The 16,679-nt window shown below is 49.6% G+C and overlaps 1 protein-coding gene across 2 annotated transcripts in view; it reads left to right on the forward strand.

Annotated features, from left to right (window-relative positions):
• The first annotated feature begins 6,566 nt into the window (after positions 1–6,566).
• Positions 6,567–16,679, forward strand: part of BSN (bassoon presynaptic cytomatrix protein) — an 83,338-nt gene continuing 73,225 nt past the window's right edge. For both annotated transcript variants that reach the window (XM_072941279.1, XM_072941278.1), the window contains exon 1: positions 6,567–6,868. In XM_072941279.1, coding sequence (XP_072797380.1) covers positions 6,675–6,868 — 194 coding nt within the window. In that variant the 5' untranslated portion in view covers positions 6,567–6,674. The remainder of the gene's footprint in view (positions 6,869–16,679) is intronic.

Below are 16,679 nucleotides of genomic sequence, written 5' to 3' on the forward strand. Positions count from 1 at the left end.
GCCTAGAGCCGCTGTAAGCTAGGCCGCTGACCCGAGGTTTAAAGGGCCGGTCTTTTCTCACTCAGCCACTGCCGCACAGACCTTGAGGGCATTGGGGCGCGTGGAGCTGGGTTTGGAGCCTGTCCTTCGCTGAGCCCATCCTCCTTCGGAAAGGGAAGCTAGCAGAGAAGAGAAGGGAAGAGTCTGGGGCCCAGGCTTTTAGATGGCTTCTATTCCTGGGGCCCAGCCTCAAATCCTGAATTCAGATGTTTGTAGAAATGAACGAATAAGGACTTTGCCCACTCCCGCCTTAGCTTTTGTATGACTCCAGGCCAGCGCGGGGCCCACACACAGCCCTTGTTGGATGCCCCCTGTGTCTCCCTTTCCTCCAGCCTGAGCGCTCCTGAGGGCATGGCTGTGGGATATGGGAGGGTTCTGGATAGAAGCCAGGCGGCTCCTATGCCCCTGGGGGAAGACACTTGGCATTAAAAGCAGACAAGGATAGGGTAGCAGATGACCCTTTTTCTGGGTTGACCCTGGAGTGGGGGCACCCTGAAGCCTCAGGGAATACCTTGCCCAAAACCCAAAGCTGTCTCCACAGTCCTGGGCATGCACTAGGACAGCAGGGAACATCTAGTTGGCAGCTGGCTGGAGTTCCCCAGGCCAAGGCTGAAGGCACTGTTGCCTTGTGTCCTCATGGTGTTGCAACATCAGGCTGTAGAGGGCAGAGCCCAGGTTTGGGACTTGCCAAAATGGCTGAGAGCTCAGGTCAGGCCAGCTCCTTTTCCAGGGATCACTCCCCACTTCCCTCAGCACCCCTGTTGTAAAAGGTCTTGGGAGAGAAAGGTGAAGAAAGTGACTGGCTCCAGCCCATGATGGCAGGGGTGGGGAGGTCCTGCCGGGAGGTGGCAGCAGCCTGTCCCTGGGTGTGCCTAGAGGAGAGGACCAGCTCTGTCTTGGATGAACTCACTCTCAGGGAATATGTACCTGGTTGGGCTGGGCAAGGAGCTGGGCTTGGGAGACACAAAGGGGATGGAGTCCTGCTTTTGTCTGAGGAGCACACAGCGTATATTTATGCAGGGGGTCGAAGGGGGGCCAGTGATTAGAGTGCAAACCAGAGGCTGAGGATTCATCTACTGTGTCCCCAGTGGCTCTGACTCAGCAGCCACTGTGCCTCCCAAGTTATGCCCTGGGTCCCAGGAAGCACATCAGCTTACTCCTGGACATCCAGCCTCCTCAGAGAGGCCCTGAGCCAGGGCAGTGCTAGGAGAGGGATACAGCCACCCTGTGAGCCCCAAGAAGCTCCCTGGAGCAAATGCAGGGATGGGGGTGGGCTTGGTTGGAACGAGCAAAGATTGGGGGTGGGGGGGCTCAGTGGAACAATGGCCTTTCTGCTCTTGGTGGCAAGTGGAGGATGTCCTTTGTCCAGCTTTACTAGGAATTCTTCAGTCTGCACTGTCAGCTTATTGTCAGAAAGACTGCCTTCCCAGAAAGCTGATGCCTGTGTCAGGCCTCCCAGCTGGAGGAGTTATTAATACATAACTAGCAGTGGTACCCCAGATGTTGCTGCCCATCTGATACCTGCTGCTACCCAGGCCAGAACCTGTAGAAACCTGAATGCAACTTCTGCCCTGACATCCTGGCCTGGTGATTCTTTGGCCACACCCACTGCTACAAGGGGTGATAGTAGTCCTGCACGGAGGGCCAGTAGTCGAGTCCTCCAGGTCCAGGGCCTGTTTGAGCAGCAGACAGACAGAGGCCAGACTTGGAGATTGCAAGCCCAGTGAGGGCAGAGTAGGTTCAACAGTCTTGGTTTCTGCTGCATCCTTGGGATCAAGCATGATGCTATCCTTGCTCTCAGGCTCAAAAGTGCCACATTTAACTGAAATTTAAATCTAACTAAATTAAATTTAACTGAATTGAAATCATCCATCCTAGCAGAGGCCTAAGGGACTCTGGACCTTTCTATTTGCCATAAAAGTTTTGTTTCACTGAACTGCGCTATTCTGTCCATCTTTCCTGGAAGTCAGGAACTGTTCCAATGGCTCCTGGAAACTTCCTGGGAAAACAAACCCTATCATAATTCACTCTGGTCAGGACAAATGTGAAATTCAGTGGAGACAGTAGCTATGTCCATGGCCTGAAATCCCTAGTGGTAAAGGGTGATTCTCAGTAATGGGCTTGGATTTGTAGTAGTAGAATTACAGAGGGGGTCAGGAGGGGGGGTCACCTTAGGACTTTCCTTAAGACATGTGGAACTGAGCCTGATGGATGCGTTGAGCTAGCTGCCCCTTCCCAGGAACTGTCCGGGTCACGTCTGAACCTCTGCTGCTTAGAGTAGGACTCATGGGCTGGTTAGGAGAGGAGATACAGACATGAGTTTCCACCTGGGCCTGTTCCCCACCCCCACCCCTTCCCCCACCTATCTCCCCATCCATGGAATAGATGTAGGTGGAGGGAAGTCCATGGGAACTGGAATCCAAGTGGGAAGGACTGTTACAGAGATTGTGGCAGCATCTTCTGTAGTTTATGGGAAACCATTTGTGTGCTTGTCTCTCCTCTTGTGCTAACTGAACTTTTTGAGGGCAGGTCCCACAGTCTTTACTGGGCCTGGTACTGAGTAGGCATTGGATAAGCACTGGCTGAAGGAGGGTGAGTGTGCACGTATGTCTGAATGAGATCGGCAAAGCCAGCCTGGAGGCTGTTTGGAGGAAGACAGAGGGGCAAGGAAAGCAGCATGTTTTGACTTGGACACTTACAACTTGGAGAAACTATGTCTTCATTATTTTTTCTTGTCACAACAAGCCTTTGGAAGCACATAACTCTAATAGCAATGGGACTTAATTAGCTTTCTTGGGAGCAATGCAGGGGCGGTGGGGCTAGGCTGGTGATAAACATTTCAGATGTTTCTTTTTTTTTACTGGCTTTCTTCACATAATGCAAGTAAAGATTTGCACATTGCAACAGGAAAGGAATTACGCAGACAAGGCACCAAGCAAATTCTACACCTTCCATTTTGTTCCCTTTTCCTACTTTTTCAAGGGATGTGGGTCATCTGAAGATCCTAGTGCACAAGCAAAATTGTCCTGGCCAGGCCAGGTGGGCTGCTGAGCTGGACAAAGATCAGGTTTCTTGTTTGTAGCTTCACATCAGCCTGAGGCTTATTTGGGGAGCTGCCTTATTCCCCATGTTAATGGGTGGTGCTGACAAACTTCAGCCAGGAGGGAAACCTGTTTTGGGGGCTTCTTTCCTTCCTCTTCAGTTCTATTTCTCCACCCCAGAGGAGGAGTGGGGACAGGGAGCCAACTTCCTGAGTTGTTTCTCATTAGGAGATGAGATAGGCCTCAGCAGCACTAGAACAACAAGAAGAGCGCAGAGCTCACCGGAGCCCAGAGACAGGAGCCGGCTCTCCCAGCCTTTCTGGAACAGTCCAAAGCTCATGGCAGCACATCATCCAGAACTGTCCTCAGTCATCCTTCTTCATTCTCTTTCAATCTCCATGCTCTCTACTCCCCTCCTTGCCTGTAGATTTTGTCATTCTTTACCACCACTGGCATCTTCATCTTGGGATCCTGAGCCTCCCTGTGGAGGTGCCCATGCTGAAAGTAGCAACCCAGGGTGAACTGGACTGTGTGGGGAAGCAGGAAAGCCTCCGAGTCTGCACTTTGCCCCTCCTCAACTTGGGCTTACCTGCATGTTGCCTTGCCCGCGGCCCAGCTGGCATCCGGGTGTAGGTCCTGAGGCCCTGCATCTCTTCATTCTTCCAAGATTTGCCTTCCAATGACTAATCATTTCCACAGATCCCAGCAGTTGACTGGCTCTGTCTGGGCCTTTTCCTACCTGGGTGAATTTTTGTCTTGATTTCATTTCTTGCTGGTCTTCTTTAAGTGTTTGAAAGCACAGACTGGAGAAGTAAGCGGACATATGCCCATCCATCAGTTCTGTTTTGGCTAGTGGACTGATTCTCCTCCCATCTGGCCTTTCTCCCAAATGACTGCCATGTGTCACAAGTTACACTGAGGTGGGAAGAAGGTACCTTTGGCAAGTGAAGTTTAGGGATCTGGGAAACTTCTGCAAGGTCTCCAGATCCAACCTGTCCCTGGCCAGGCAGCAGTTGGACCCAGGAGGGAATGGTACCGGATATGCCACACAGCTGGTTTGCACAAACTGAGAGATTTATTCATTCACTTGTCATGAAATCAAGCCAAGGAATTCTCCTAGGTCAGTACAGACAGTTCATCTATGACCCCTCCATCAGGAGAAACTCTGGATACAACCTCAGCATCCTTTTTATTATTCATTAAATCAACGACCTAAATGTGGTGGTACAGGAGCTATAGCCAAAGGTCCTTCTGGGGTGCTTTTCAGTGAGGGAAGTGCTCAGAGCTGCATGGAGAACTCAGCCCAACCATTAGCCCTTGAGGCCCTGCTGAAGGCCAGTCCAAGGGATAGGACAAACCAGACAATGTCCTGCTGTTGCAGAGCCCCCATTCTAGGTCAAGAGGAAAGAAACAACCCCTGGAACAGCAAATAAAAATGAGAGACCAAATCAGAGCTCCAGACAGCCAGAGGCCAGCACCATCCCATGGTCAGCAGGAGTCCCTTTACTGAATGCTAGGGTGGATGTGGACAGGGCAGGCATGTTCCTGGGGGTGTTTCTCAGAAGAAGCAGAACTAAGAGTTTGAAAGGAAGGTAGGGCCACCACTAACCCATACTTGAAGGTCCTCCTGGGTCTACTGTACTGTGTCCTTTGTCACCAAGGCAGCAGAGACCCTGGAGGTCTGCTAACAGCCAGGAATCCACTCTGAGGAGGGCAACTCCCCAGGCCCACTGGCTGGGTAGGGCTAATTATCCCCATTGGAAGCAGGGGCATGTTGATTTAAATCTGTGGAAAGCCATAGCTCCTGTGGCTTCTACAAAACCAGGAAACATACATCCTTCTCTCCCCTGCTTCCAAGTGGCCCAGCCCACACCCACTGACTGGTGTCTGTGAAGCCAGAGGGGCCTGTGTTGGGCCAAGCTCAGGTCATTGGTCTGTCCTTAGTGTCTGTGTATATGTTTTTCCCCAAGAGAAAAGGTATGGCACAAAACCCTCAAATCCCAGACCATCCACCAGAGAGACCACTTTGCAGGCTAGGAAATGGAGGCTTGGTGAGTCTAAGTCGGTTGTCATGGTCCCATTTGGGAAGTGGCAGGGCTGAGATCTGGATCCTTCTGGAGCCTAGATATGCACATGTAGTCACCAGACACTCACAAAGATGATTCAAACACAGAGGGAAACAGTGAAGACCAACATTACATAGGCAGAGAGGCTCTCATCATCCCAGGTGGTCAGTCAGGTAGTCAGCCATTGAGGCTTCACAGAAGCTTCCTCCCAGAGGTTGAGCAGCTCAGAGTGCATGGGAAGGCCCAGCCAAAGTCTGTCCATCTGTCTGGTTATCAGTGTTCCTTGAGGTCTCTGGATTATTCCAGGTCAGGTTAGAACGGCTGACATCCCATTTGATACATTCATCATTAGGAGAATTAAATGGGTTTGTAAAATGAGTTGAAGTTTACTCAAGTTCTTCTACACAGCCATGATTTATGAAGCTAGGAATAGTTTGGAATATAGCCTGGATCTTCTAAGAAATATTCTCCCTCAAGAAAGCACAGGTTTGTGTGAGAAGTCAGGAGGTAGACTACCCTGAGTAGTGTACAAACAGTGAAATCTGCAAGAGTGAGGTAGTAGAAAAGTAATTTGGTGAGCTCTCGAGTTAATGCAGAGCCAGCCTGCAGCCCTTCATCTAGACAGTCCCTGGGAATCACAGCTCAAGGCCTCTAAGAAATATCTTCTTTTCCCCATCCCCAAGGTCACTGTCCCAGGGCCTGCTGAGGCAGCCTTCCATCTGGCTTCAGGCCAGCCCTGACACACCCTCCACCTTTCTCAGGGACACTTCCTGAGACTCCTGTCCTGTGAGACCTGATTTCAGCGTGAATCCCAGATGGCTCCCATTGCACCATCTGGACAAATTTTTCACCCCTCAGCTGACCTTTGAAACCCTCCTAACCAGCCCCATCTCACAGCATCCTTTATCTCTGTCCTTCCATGACCTTGCGCCTCTGAACACTCTGGTTAATTTGTCTTTCCAACTCCTAAATATCCTCTGATGCCACATTTGGTCCTCCTCTCTGAGGTCTGTCCCCACGAAGTCTGCCAGCCGGGACACTGAAGTTACCCAAATGAGAGCTCCCATTCCCGAGTTCCCTGGGTCAGAAAGCGCCACTGACTCTAGGGCAGGGCACGGCGCGACGCCACCATGGCCCCTTCTCATGATCCCTGTCCCTCCAATCCTGGTTAGGTGGGACGCTCCCGCCAGCCCCTACTGGGCTCAAGGTAGAACAGGCGGGCCGCGTCGGTCTCGGAGGGCGCATGCGCTAGCGCTGGCGGCTGTTTCCCGGCGACCCCGCCGCTGGCTCATGGACACGCGTCCTCACGGGCTGGCGGGAGCGCGCGCGCGTTGGGGGCGGGGGGAGGCGTGTGCGGGGTAGAGGGGCGCACGGGCCGCGCATGCGCAGCGGCAGGCGGCGGCGCGAGTCGAGCGGGGAGATGGCGGCGGCGGCAGCGGCGGCGGCGGCGGCGCGGAGCGTGTGAGCAGCCGCCCGGGAGTCGCCGGCCCGGGCTCAGTGCGACCCCGACCCTGCCCGCCCACCCGCCATGGGCAACGAGGCCAGCTTGGAGGGGGGTGCTGGTGACGGGCCGCTGCCGCCCGGAGGCTCCGGCCCCGGCCCGGGCCCCGGCGCAGGGAAGCCTCCTTCAGCACCTACCGGCGGCGGACAGCTCCCGGCGACCGTCGCGGGACGGGCTACCGCGGGACCACCCGGTCCAGGCCCCGGCCCCGGCCCGGGCGGGTAAGCGCGCGGCGCGGCGCCTCGGGGGCGGGGACCTGCAGCCTGAGGTAGGGGCAGGGGCTCACGACCCTGCAGTCTTGTCTGAACAGTGAGGTCGGACGTTGGGCCACACTTTGAACCCAGCTGGATTGGTGTGACCCAGGTGGTCGTGGGAAGGGGCTCTCCCTTTCCAGCCACCCCGCTTGGTAAAGCAGGTTGGTTAGCGCAGGGTCGGTCTAGGCCTGCAGACCGTGACTCCGTCACGAACCCCAAATTCGCTTACCCCCAACGCTGGGCTCAGGAGGGGCTTATGTAACCTCAGCCTGGTCCCTCCGCACTGGGGAGCAGTGGGATGGAAAACGTTCTCCTTGTCTGGTGGTGTCTGCATGTGTCCATTGTGTTGGGCAGAGGAAAGAGCACAATGGGAGTGGCTGTCAGGGAAGATAAGTGTCACTGCGAGGAACAGAAAGATGGAAATAGTTGAACCACGAACTTGGTCATGCGCTTTCCTCAGGCATTTAGTGGCTATAATCATCTTCGGAGGAAGGGAAAATGCTGCTGGACACCAAAAGGTACTTATTTAGGCTCAACAATACTAACAGGGTCATATGCTTTCACCATGGTTTAGGGAAACGCTTTAAGGTAAAGCAAAAATGCTGTTGAATCATCTAGCACCAAATATGTTCCTGTTGCCTTATGATTTAGATTACCGCTTCAAATCAGTGGAATACTTTAAACAGAACATATCTGATCAAATACTGTGAAACCAGCTTATTTAAAACGTATGACAACTGAGGTCTTGTCAACAATCAAATGGCAGTAAATGCAGTGGAAGGATATGCCAGTGTATGATAAATCAGTAGACTGAAAACTCAGTAAAGCTACCAAGAGACAACAAGATAAAATGGAAGGCATTATCTTTACACCAAATAGGCCTAGGGAGTTGCAAAACTGGGGGGTGCTTCGGGATCCATGTGAGTTAGCTGATAATGTTGCCTTGGCTTGTCTGTGGGGGAGCACATAAACTGTGAGGGAGCTTTTTTTTTGATTCTCCAGCTGTCCAACTGTGCATCTCATGTGCTTATCTCCTCAGAAGTCAGAAGTCATTTCTTAGACAACTTACAGTGATGAAGGGCTGTTAGTAGTCTGAAACCTGCCACAGACAGGCCAGCCTGTGAGCATCCCTTTTAGAGGGGGGATTTGCCCATTTTACATTAGCTATTACGATAATGCAGTTGGAGAGCACACGGTTCTTAGCACTGCAAATACTGTCCATTTTGCGGCATGTTAAGCTGCTCTTTGAGTTTTAGCTTCAGGGAGGCTCACTCAGGCTTTAGAGCTCTTCCTCTAAGGGAAAACGTCTACAGCTGGGTGGAAAAACACCTTGTTATTGGGAGTTCTCTATATGGGGAATTTGACATTTCTCTTCTGGTGACCAAACAGGCTGCTCTGCTTGTAGTTTATCTGATGTTACAGAGCAAGGCATTTGAAATTTTGGAAAGACTTGGGCCACTCAAAGGGACAGGAAGAAGGCTAGTGTCTACTGTTAATACTCCTTTTCTATTTCATTTCTATGTTGTCTCTGTGTTCCATGTGCCTTGCTACGGGGCAGACCCATGAACTACTGTGGGTTAGGGAACCATGGGCTTCTGCTGGATATAGTAGTCACATAATCTTTCTTCTGGCTGTGGGCAAGGCTGACACACGGGCCTGTGGTGCTAAGGTCTAGAGTTGTCAGGCTCAGGGGGTGAATTGGCTATTAGTCACCAAAGCTCAGGATTGGGGGCCCTTAGGAATGGGATTTACTCTTCCAGCTGACATTTGGCTTGTCACAGCATCTAAGCTGAGCCGCACCTCCATAGTATGTCTCTCCTTCAGCGTTAGAATGGCTTCTACTTCCTCTCACCAGAGCATCTCAGGTACCTGATGCCAAATTTAGCATGTTCTGTTCTGAGATACTGCTGAACAGATTGGCCCATTGATGGAGAAAAAGCCCTGTGGCATGTGCTTCTGGGCATTCAGGAAAGATCATTGACTTTCAAGCAAGTTTGTGAATTTGGGGGAATTATATTGTGAGTAGAGGTAGGTGGAGGGTCAGATAAAAGGGAGTTCATTTTACTAACCTCAGAGGGGCATGAAACTGCGGTTATGGGAGAGTTGCTTCCTAAGTCTTTCCTGTTGCTATATTACACCTTATCACCCCAGGCTGAATTAGTCTTTTCATCTTCATACTGAGCTGACTTGGGCTTTGTATGGGGGCAACTCCAGCATTTGTGGCTGAAGAACCTGACTTTGAATCCCATGAGTAGCAGTGCCACCACACCCATAGTGCCGCCCCTTGACCTGTTTGGATGATGTGGCACTGTGGGCATCGGAGAGTCCCTCAAGGCAGGGCTCTCTGCTTCTGGTCTCAGGGTCACACGTACAGTTATATACATTGTGCTTTTCCCAAGGAGTGCCAGGTCAGGGAAGGCTGAACTCTAGCTCAGGCTTCACTCTCCAAGTGTGGGCTGCATTCTCCCACAGGAAGGGGCACCTTTTATTCATTCATTCATTCATTCCTTTAATTTTATGGAGATATGCCCAATGTGCAGTGAAGTGCCCAAGTTGATGGAATTTTACCTGTACACACATCACCAGTTCAAGACAAATTTTATCAGGACCTCAGAAAGCACATTTTAAAGAAATTTAGAAGCCATGTAGACCAGTGGCAGCCTGTTTAATCTACATCAGCTCTGTGGACTTGCATATGCTTTGACATTTGAAAATTGATCTTTAATCAATCAGCCAAGGTATATTTACCTGTATTAAGAGCAAGCACTTTGCTGGGCTTTGTGGAGGGTCTGGAAGTGTATACGATGCTCACAGTCTGGTTGGTCAGATAGCTCTTGACAAGCTCTCAAGAGCCAAAAATTGGAAGGATCCTAGGAGTGACTGTAGGCAGCTCAGTGTCTGAGAAGTGTCAAATAGGTAGTGCTTATACAAGGGTTGTCAAGTGAGAACATGGAGAGGCAGAGCCAGTCTTCAAAAGAAGAATCCCAAGGTCCCTTGGGAAAATGGTGCAGTTATGAGAGGTGGAGAGAGGAAGAAATGGCATGAGGAGGTGGCCTACACAGGCAGGGACTGTGAGCAGACAATGGGGCTGAGTGCAGGGGTGTGGAGGAGAGCTGGGGCAAACCAGGTGAGGTTCCTCGCCCTCATTATCCCATCAAAATTCTTGATCAGCACTGGGGTCGCCTCTGACTCACTTCCAGTCCATATGCCAGGGAGACATCTTGAGCCAAGGGCAGCTGGGTGCAAAGAGCCTGGTCATTTGCTGGAAGATGGGCAAGGCTGTTCTGAGAACCACACCCAGAGTTCCTTTCTCAAAATAGATTTGTCATAATTGCAGCTCAAAAATGAATGAATGGGTTGTCAGGCATAGTATTTTTGGTCTGGGATTAGCCAGACTTGTTCTATCAGCTAACAGTCAAGCTCTAGAAAAATCTGGGATTAATTTGTAAGGCTAAAATGAAAGGATATACTTGTCAGGTTTGGAAATAATGGTCCTTTATCATTTAGAGATTATGTTTGGCCACTAGATTCTCATGGAGGGCATGTCATGGAGTTTGTGCTAAAGTGACCTAACATCTGAATAGTGATGATGTCAAAAGTTCGCTCAAAAGGGGCAACCATTTTTGCATTTCTTGCCAGGGAGAGAGGGGCAGTTTTTGATAATATAGCTGTTCCTAGCATTAGTAAGACTGATAAGATGCTGTGGGTCCAAAAAAAAAAAAGTTATGGAAACGTTAGGAAGAGAAAGTCTATTTTATTTTAAAAAAAGTTTTTATTATGGAAATTTTCACACATACATATATAAAAGTACAGAGAATAAGCTTATGAACTCCCATGTCCCCAGGGCCTAGCCACAGCTGTCATCACCTCATGGCTGATCAAGTTTATCCATCTCTCTTACTTCCCACCCCGACGGAAGCAACTACCAGACATCCCAACATTTCATCATCAGTATTTCAGTGTAGACTTCTAAGAAAGAAATTTTGGGGGAAAGAGGGAGGGAGGTAATTAAGTCTACTTATTTACTTATTTTTAGGGGAGGTACCCTGGGGATTGAACCTAGGACCTTGTGCATGCTAAGCATGTGCTCTACCACTTTAACTATACCCTCTCCCTCAGGGTTCAATTTTTTTGATTATCTTATGAATTTATTTGTACAGTTGGTTTGTTTGAATTGTGAAAGAAACAGAGTCTATACATTGGGTTTGATACGTCTCTTCAGTTTCTTTAAATTTATAAGTTCCTTTTCCTTTTTTCCTCTTGCAGTATGTGATTGGCTGTGTTGTTTGTCCTATGGTTTCTCATATCTGGATTGTGCTGACTGTATCCTTGTGGTGTCATTTAAGATGTTCCGCTGCCCCATATTTTCCCTGAAAACTGGGAATTCTTTTTTCCTTCCTTCTTTTCTTCCTTCCTTCCTTCCTTCCTTCCTTCCTTCCTTCCTTCCTTCCTTCCTTCCTTTCCCAAGAAATTCTAGCATTTTAAGAAAGAGTTCGTTGAGGACTTCAGACATGAAGGGGCTGGGAGTTCACTGAAAGTAGATCCAGACTTCGGACTAGTCTGGAAATCAAAGAACAATGCAATGGGTCACTTTTCTGTTCTTTTTCTAACGTTCTCCTTCCGCAGAGTAAGTTCGGTTCTGGGTGTAAGAAGTCAAAGCTTTCAGAGTGCCTGGGTCATGCCTTTTCACCCCAGCTTCACAGGAGTGTCTTCCCTGTACGTGTAAGTGGCCAGCTGCTAGGAGACAGGATTTGGGGCTTCAGTAAATCCTCTCCCATCTCACAGGTCCTGCACATTTGAATAGGGTCCTTTCCTCTTGTCTGTGATGGAGGCAGGGAGGGACAGACCTTGCTATGTGTGGGCTACTTGAGGAGAATCTGTTCCTGGAGCCTGAAGCCCGTATGTGATCAACCGGAGCTGACTGTGGAGGTAGATTGGCAAAACTGTCACAACAATTGAAACTACCTTTGGTGGATGCCTGCTCCATCAGAGTCATCCTGCTAGGTGTCTTGCACACTTATTCCTCTTTCCACCTGCCTGGCCACACAGCTCCTGCAGGCCCCATGTGTCCTTGTTTTACTCGACCTTCCTGCCCAGGGACTCACTTTGTAAAATGGTGGTGTGTTGGCTGAGACCTGCATGTCTGCGGCAAGAGCTGAGTGTCACTTTAGGACTTGAGGCCCTCCTGGTAAGCTGGTGTCAGGGTCTCAGTTGGTGTCAGGGTCATGTCATGCTGGCATTGGTACTGTATTCGTAGGACTTGCTCAGGCTCCTTTCCTGCAGGGCCTTCTGCCATCTCCATTCACCAGCACAGTGGTGGAAGCTGATCGTAGTTGGGAAATGAATTGGGACCCTGGCCTCTGGGAGCCTGCCTGTAGTAAGGGAGATGGAATTCTGGTGTCCTACCCTGTATGGATTGGGTCTCTGGTGGATGTCTGTCACCCTCTGCCATCCTCTCAGCCAGTGTCTTATACTTGAGGTTCTGGTCAGCTGTGCCTGTGGGATGGAGCAGATGAGTATGCTCCCTGATTCATCTGTGCTGTCCTTTGGGTCCCTAGGCTGGTCACAGGGCTGCTCTGATCTCTCCTTCCTGTAATTTGTTCTTAGGGGCGTCTAGGGTTCTGAAGAGAGCCTTGTTCTAGCAGAGACCTCTTAGCTGGCATCCCCACTTCTTTCTAACAAAAGGGTCACATGGAGGCACGTTGGGAGCCTCCAGGGAACTCTAGGTCACCCCTGAGATCAAATCCTGGCTGCCTCTGAAGTGGTGGGACTGCTGTCAGGGCCAAAGGTGAGGAAGTGATTTTTGCTAAGGGGAAGGAGGACTTAGTCCCAACAGCTGAGGAGATCAAAGAGCCTCAGAGGCTTCTCCACCAGCTCACAGAAGGATCACCTGATCTGGTCCCAGCTGGGACTGCCCCCTGTACCCAGAGGAGCCCAAACTCTTGGGTGTCACAGGCTCAGAGAGGGAGCTGTCTCCTCCAAGGATGCTGAAAGAACCAGTAAGGCATTTGTGAGCTTTGGAAGAAAGGGGATGTAAGGATATTTCCCAGTAGTCACCCCCATACATTGGATACATTCGTGTATGCAGGTACGTAATAAGGATCACCTATACTTTTTGTATATGGGAGCTGGTCTGAAGGATTTCCACAATTAAATCCCACTTAGAAGTAGGAGAACTTTAAAGTGAAATTTTATCTATGTACTCAGGAAACCCTTTGCTGAGCACCTCCAGGGTGCCTGTTCTGGGATGAAATTCAAGGAACAGAGGAAGGAGCAGGAAATGGGCTCTGTCCTCAAGGGGCTTGCAGTCTGGTGGGAAAGAGACACTTCAGTTCAGGTCTTTATCCTCAACATCCTTAAATTAGAGTTTGTTCCTGCCTTCTCTCTGTGTCACAGAGGTAAGATAAATAAGCACATGATTAAAAAGGGGTTGTGTTACTTTATCTTCTAAAATAGTAGAGCACATATTTGTATGGTGCTTTCCAGCTTACAGAACACATTCACAGAACTGACTTACTCTGCTGGGAGCTCCAAAGGCCTAACATAAGAGATTTAGAAAAACAGCCAGCTTGCTGACTTTAGCAAACCTGAATGCCATACACTGAGCACAGCTGGAGGATCACGTCACTTCCCTGCCTCCTGCTCTCAGAAGATGGAAAATTTAGCAAGAGGATGGGCAGGGCTTTGAGGACAGGAAAAGGATCTGGAAGTAGGACATTTGAGCGGAAGACAGGGTAGGGTGGGGTGGGAGTGAAGAAGAGTGGAAGCATCCTGGGTGGGGGTCAGAAACTCAGGTTTTAATCTATACTGACATTGCTTGAAATGGCTGTTGGTGGGGGGTGGGTCCTCAGTGTTTTTCCATCTATGAAAATGAGAAATTTAAGTCGATCATCTCCAAAGTCCCCTCCACCTCTGACAGCTTATTTCTGTGAGATAAATAAGAAGGAAGGGGGATGCCTCCCACTGTTCAGCCTCAAAGAGGAGAGAAAACAAGTACAACATGCAGCCGTTAGGTTAATTAGAAGAGCTTTAAATGAAGAGGATTGCTCTCCTGTTGTGCCCCAGAGATCTTCCAGAGTGGACAAGATGACCTCACTGTCAAATGTGGAACCAGGAGAGGGACTGGCTTTTCAAGAGCCAGCTTGCCTCTCAGTTGCACCAGATAAGCAGGGGCTCTTGAAAAGCTGTTGGTCTCCTACAGGCTGGGCTGGCCAGCCAGCAAGGCTCCCACCTGGGTCTGCAGAACCTGCCGCAGCTCCCTGTCCCCAGCTGTGCTCGACCGCTTACCTCCTGAGTGTCATCCCATCCATATCCCACCGATGCTCTGGCAACAGCCCATGTGCCCATGTTTCCAGGGGAGCCGGGGTTGACGAACACTTCACGGGTGTGGAAAGGGCTGGCCCGAAAGAGATTTTAGTTCTGCCCCTTCCAGCTGGGCAAGTGTTGCTTCCTTCCCTTGTAGATGGTGTGGTATTCTCTGCAATTTCTCCTGCAGCTCCGTGGGTTTTGTGGGCTCAGGCCAGGTCTCTGCCAATGTCAAGCTGTGGTTTCCTTCAGGAGCATGGTTTAGCTTCAGCAGGTGATATGTTTACTCTGTCCTTTTATTTTGAGCATCTAATCCAACCCCTAATGGATGCCAGAATGTCTGCTTCCATATTCCCTGAAGGCAGGAGCTCTGCCTTAGTGTGAATACCCTGGTGGTCAGTGGCCTTTGTCCCTCCCAGGCAGATGACTCCTCTGTTGGAAAGTTCTTTTCTTTTGTGTGTCCTCCTGCTACCTCCTATCCCTTGGTCCTGGCTCTGCCCTCTGGCACAGCTGACTCATCCTGACAGGAGCTCACTGTGCTCTCACCTCCTCAACCCCGGCCTTCTCTCTAGACTTGATTTCTCCAGCTCCTGCGGCTGGGATGTGACTCTGGGACCCTTGCTAACCTGGGCTGTCCTGCTCAAGGCTGTCAGTATCCTGAGGACAGGGAGGCTCAGAGAACACAGCTCAGGGCTCAGCACATCACATGGACTATGAGTGCCAGTCTGAAGGATCAGGGGCCTTGGCTCATGCAGCCTGAGAACATCATCCTACACCTTTCTGAGCATTCTCTGGCACTGCATCCCGCCCTGTCCAGCCTCATGCTGGCATCTCAGCATGAAGGCTGGCTTCCCTGCCATCTCAGCATGAAGGCTGGCTTCCCTGCATCCTCAGCTTGAGCAATCTGTGAATCTTTGGGGGTTCTGCATGGGTCCCAGCCATGTCTTCTCTGGTTGTACTTAGAGATCCCTTCCAACCTAGTGAGACCCTTTTGGATCCAGACTCTGTCCTCTGAACTGAGGTTATAACTAAAGCAGCGTGATTGTTTTGGGAATCATGCTATGAGAACTTCTCCCCTTCCTATGGCCCTGTGAGCCCACTTTCCAAACCCCTGTATCTGATCTCGAGTGGCCAGTGTTGTGCTCTAGAGGTCATGGCCTTACTAGCTCGGGTTTGAGTGGTGCCAACTGAGGACAGTGGCAGACAGGGCGTGCGTGATTGGAGAGGCAGCTGCCACTTGTACCCTAGCCATGGCAGCCCCTGTGCACGGCACAGGAAATCCTGTGCAGGCTTGTCCTTCCCTGGTGGGCCAGGTCATGCTGGCCTCTCTTTGGGGTGCATTGGCCTTTGGCTCTGTAGGTTACATGTCCCCAGGAGCAGCAGATGCTCTGCAGATGAAAGTTTCAAACACAAGTAAAAGGAAAAAAGATGGCATGATGAACTCGCTCCTGTGAACCCATCATCCAGCTTCATCAACGGTCTGCGGCTTGCAAACTTGTTTCATCTGTATTCCTCCGACTTCTTTTCTTTTGGCTAAAATATTTTCAATAAAAATCCAAACATACCATTTCACTCATAAATATTTTAGGATATATCTCTAATATTTAAAAATACTTTTATTTTAATCCAAATACATGATCACAGCCAAAAATACTAACTGTAATTTTCTTTTTACTTTATTACTTTTTAGGGTTTTTTGGGGGGGGGAATAGTTAGGTTTATTTGTTGATTTTTTTAATGGAGATACTGGGGATTGAACCCAGGACCTGTGCATGCTAAGCATGTGCTCTACCACTGAGCTATACCCTCCCCCTGTAATTTCTTAATATAACCTAGCACTTAGTCCATGTTCAATTTTGCTTGATTATTTCAAAAATGACTTTTTCTAGTTGGTTTGTTCAAATCAGAAACCAAACAAACCTTGCATATATACAGTGTATTTTGTATATATGTAATGTATATATGTCTTTGTTTCAAAATAATAACAGATTTTTTTTTACTAACAATAGTACTAATAAATATAGTTTAAGATTCTCTTGTGGTTTCTTTGGTCCTTAGTTTATATCTTTTCAGGGATATGTAGCCAAAATTCTGCGTTTTAGAGTTATTAGAAATGATTCTTCTCTGTGTGGTTATGTTATTAAGAAGATATACAATTAAGCTTTTTTTCCCCTCCAGTTTGTAAGGATTGCTTCTTGATCACTTATCTCTTGCCACCATCATACTGCACAGTAAATCAACCAAAACTCAGTGGCTTCAGATAGCAATTTTTTATTTTCACTCATGCATCTGCATGCTGGCTGGAATTCACTGACCTAGGCTGGGCTCCAGGCTGCAGGTGAGTCCAGGTCTGCTCCATGTGTCTCTTCTCCTCCTCAGACAGCAGGCTAGCCAGGGCATGTTCTTCCCATGGTGACAACAGATGCACAAGAGGGCATGCCTAACCACACCCCCCCCCACACACACACACACT

This window comes from Vicugna pacos, chromosome 17, assembly GCF_048564905.1.
Source record: "Vicugna pacos chromosome 17, VicPac4, whole genome shotgun sequence".
Taxonomy (NCBI): domain Eukaryota; kingdom Metazoa; phylum Chordata; class Mammalia; order Artiodactyla; family Camelidae; genus Vicugna; species Vicugna pacos.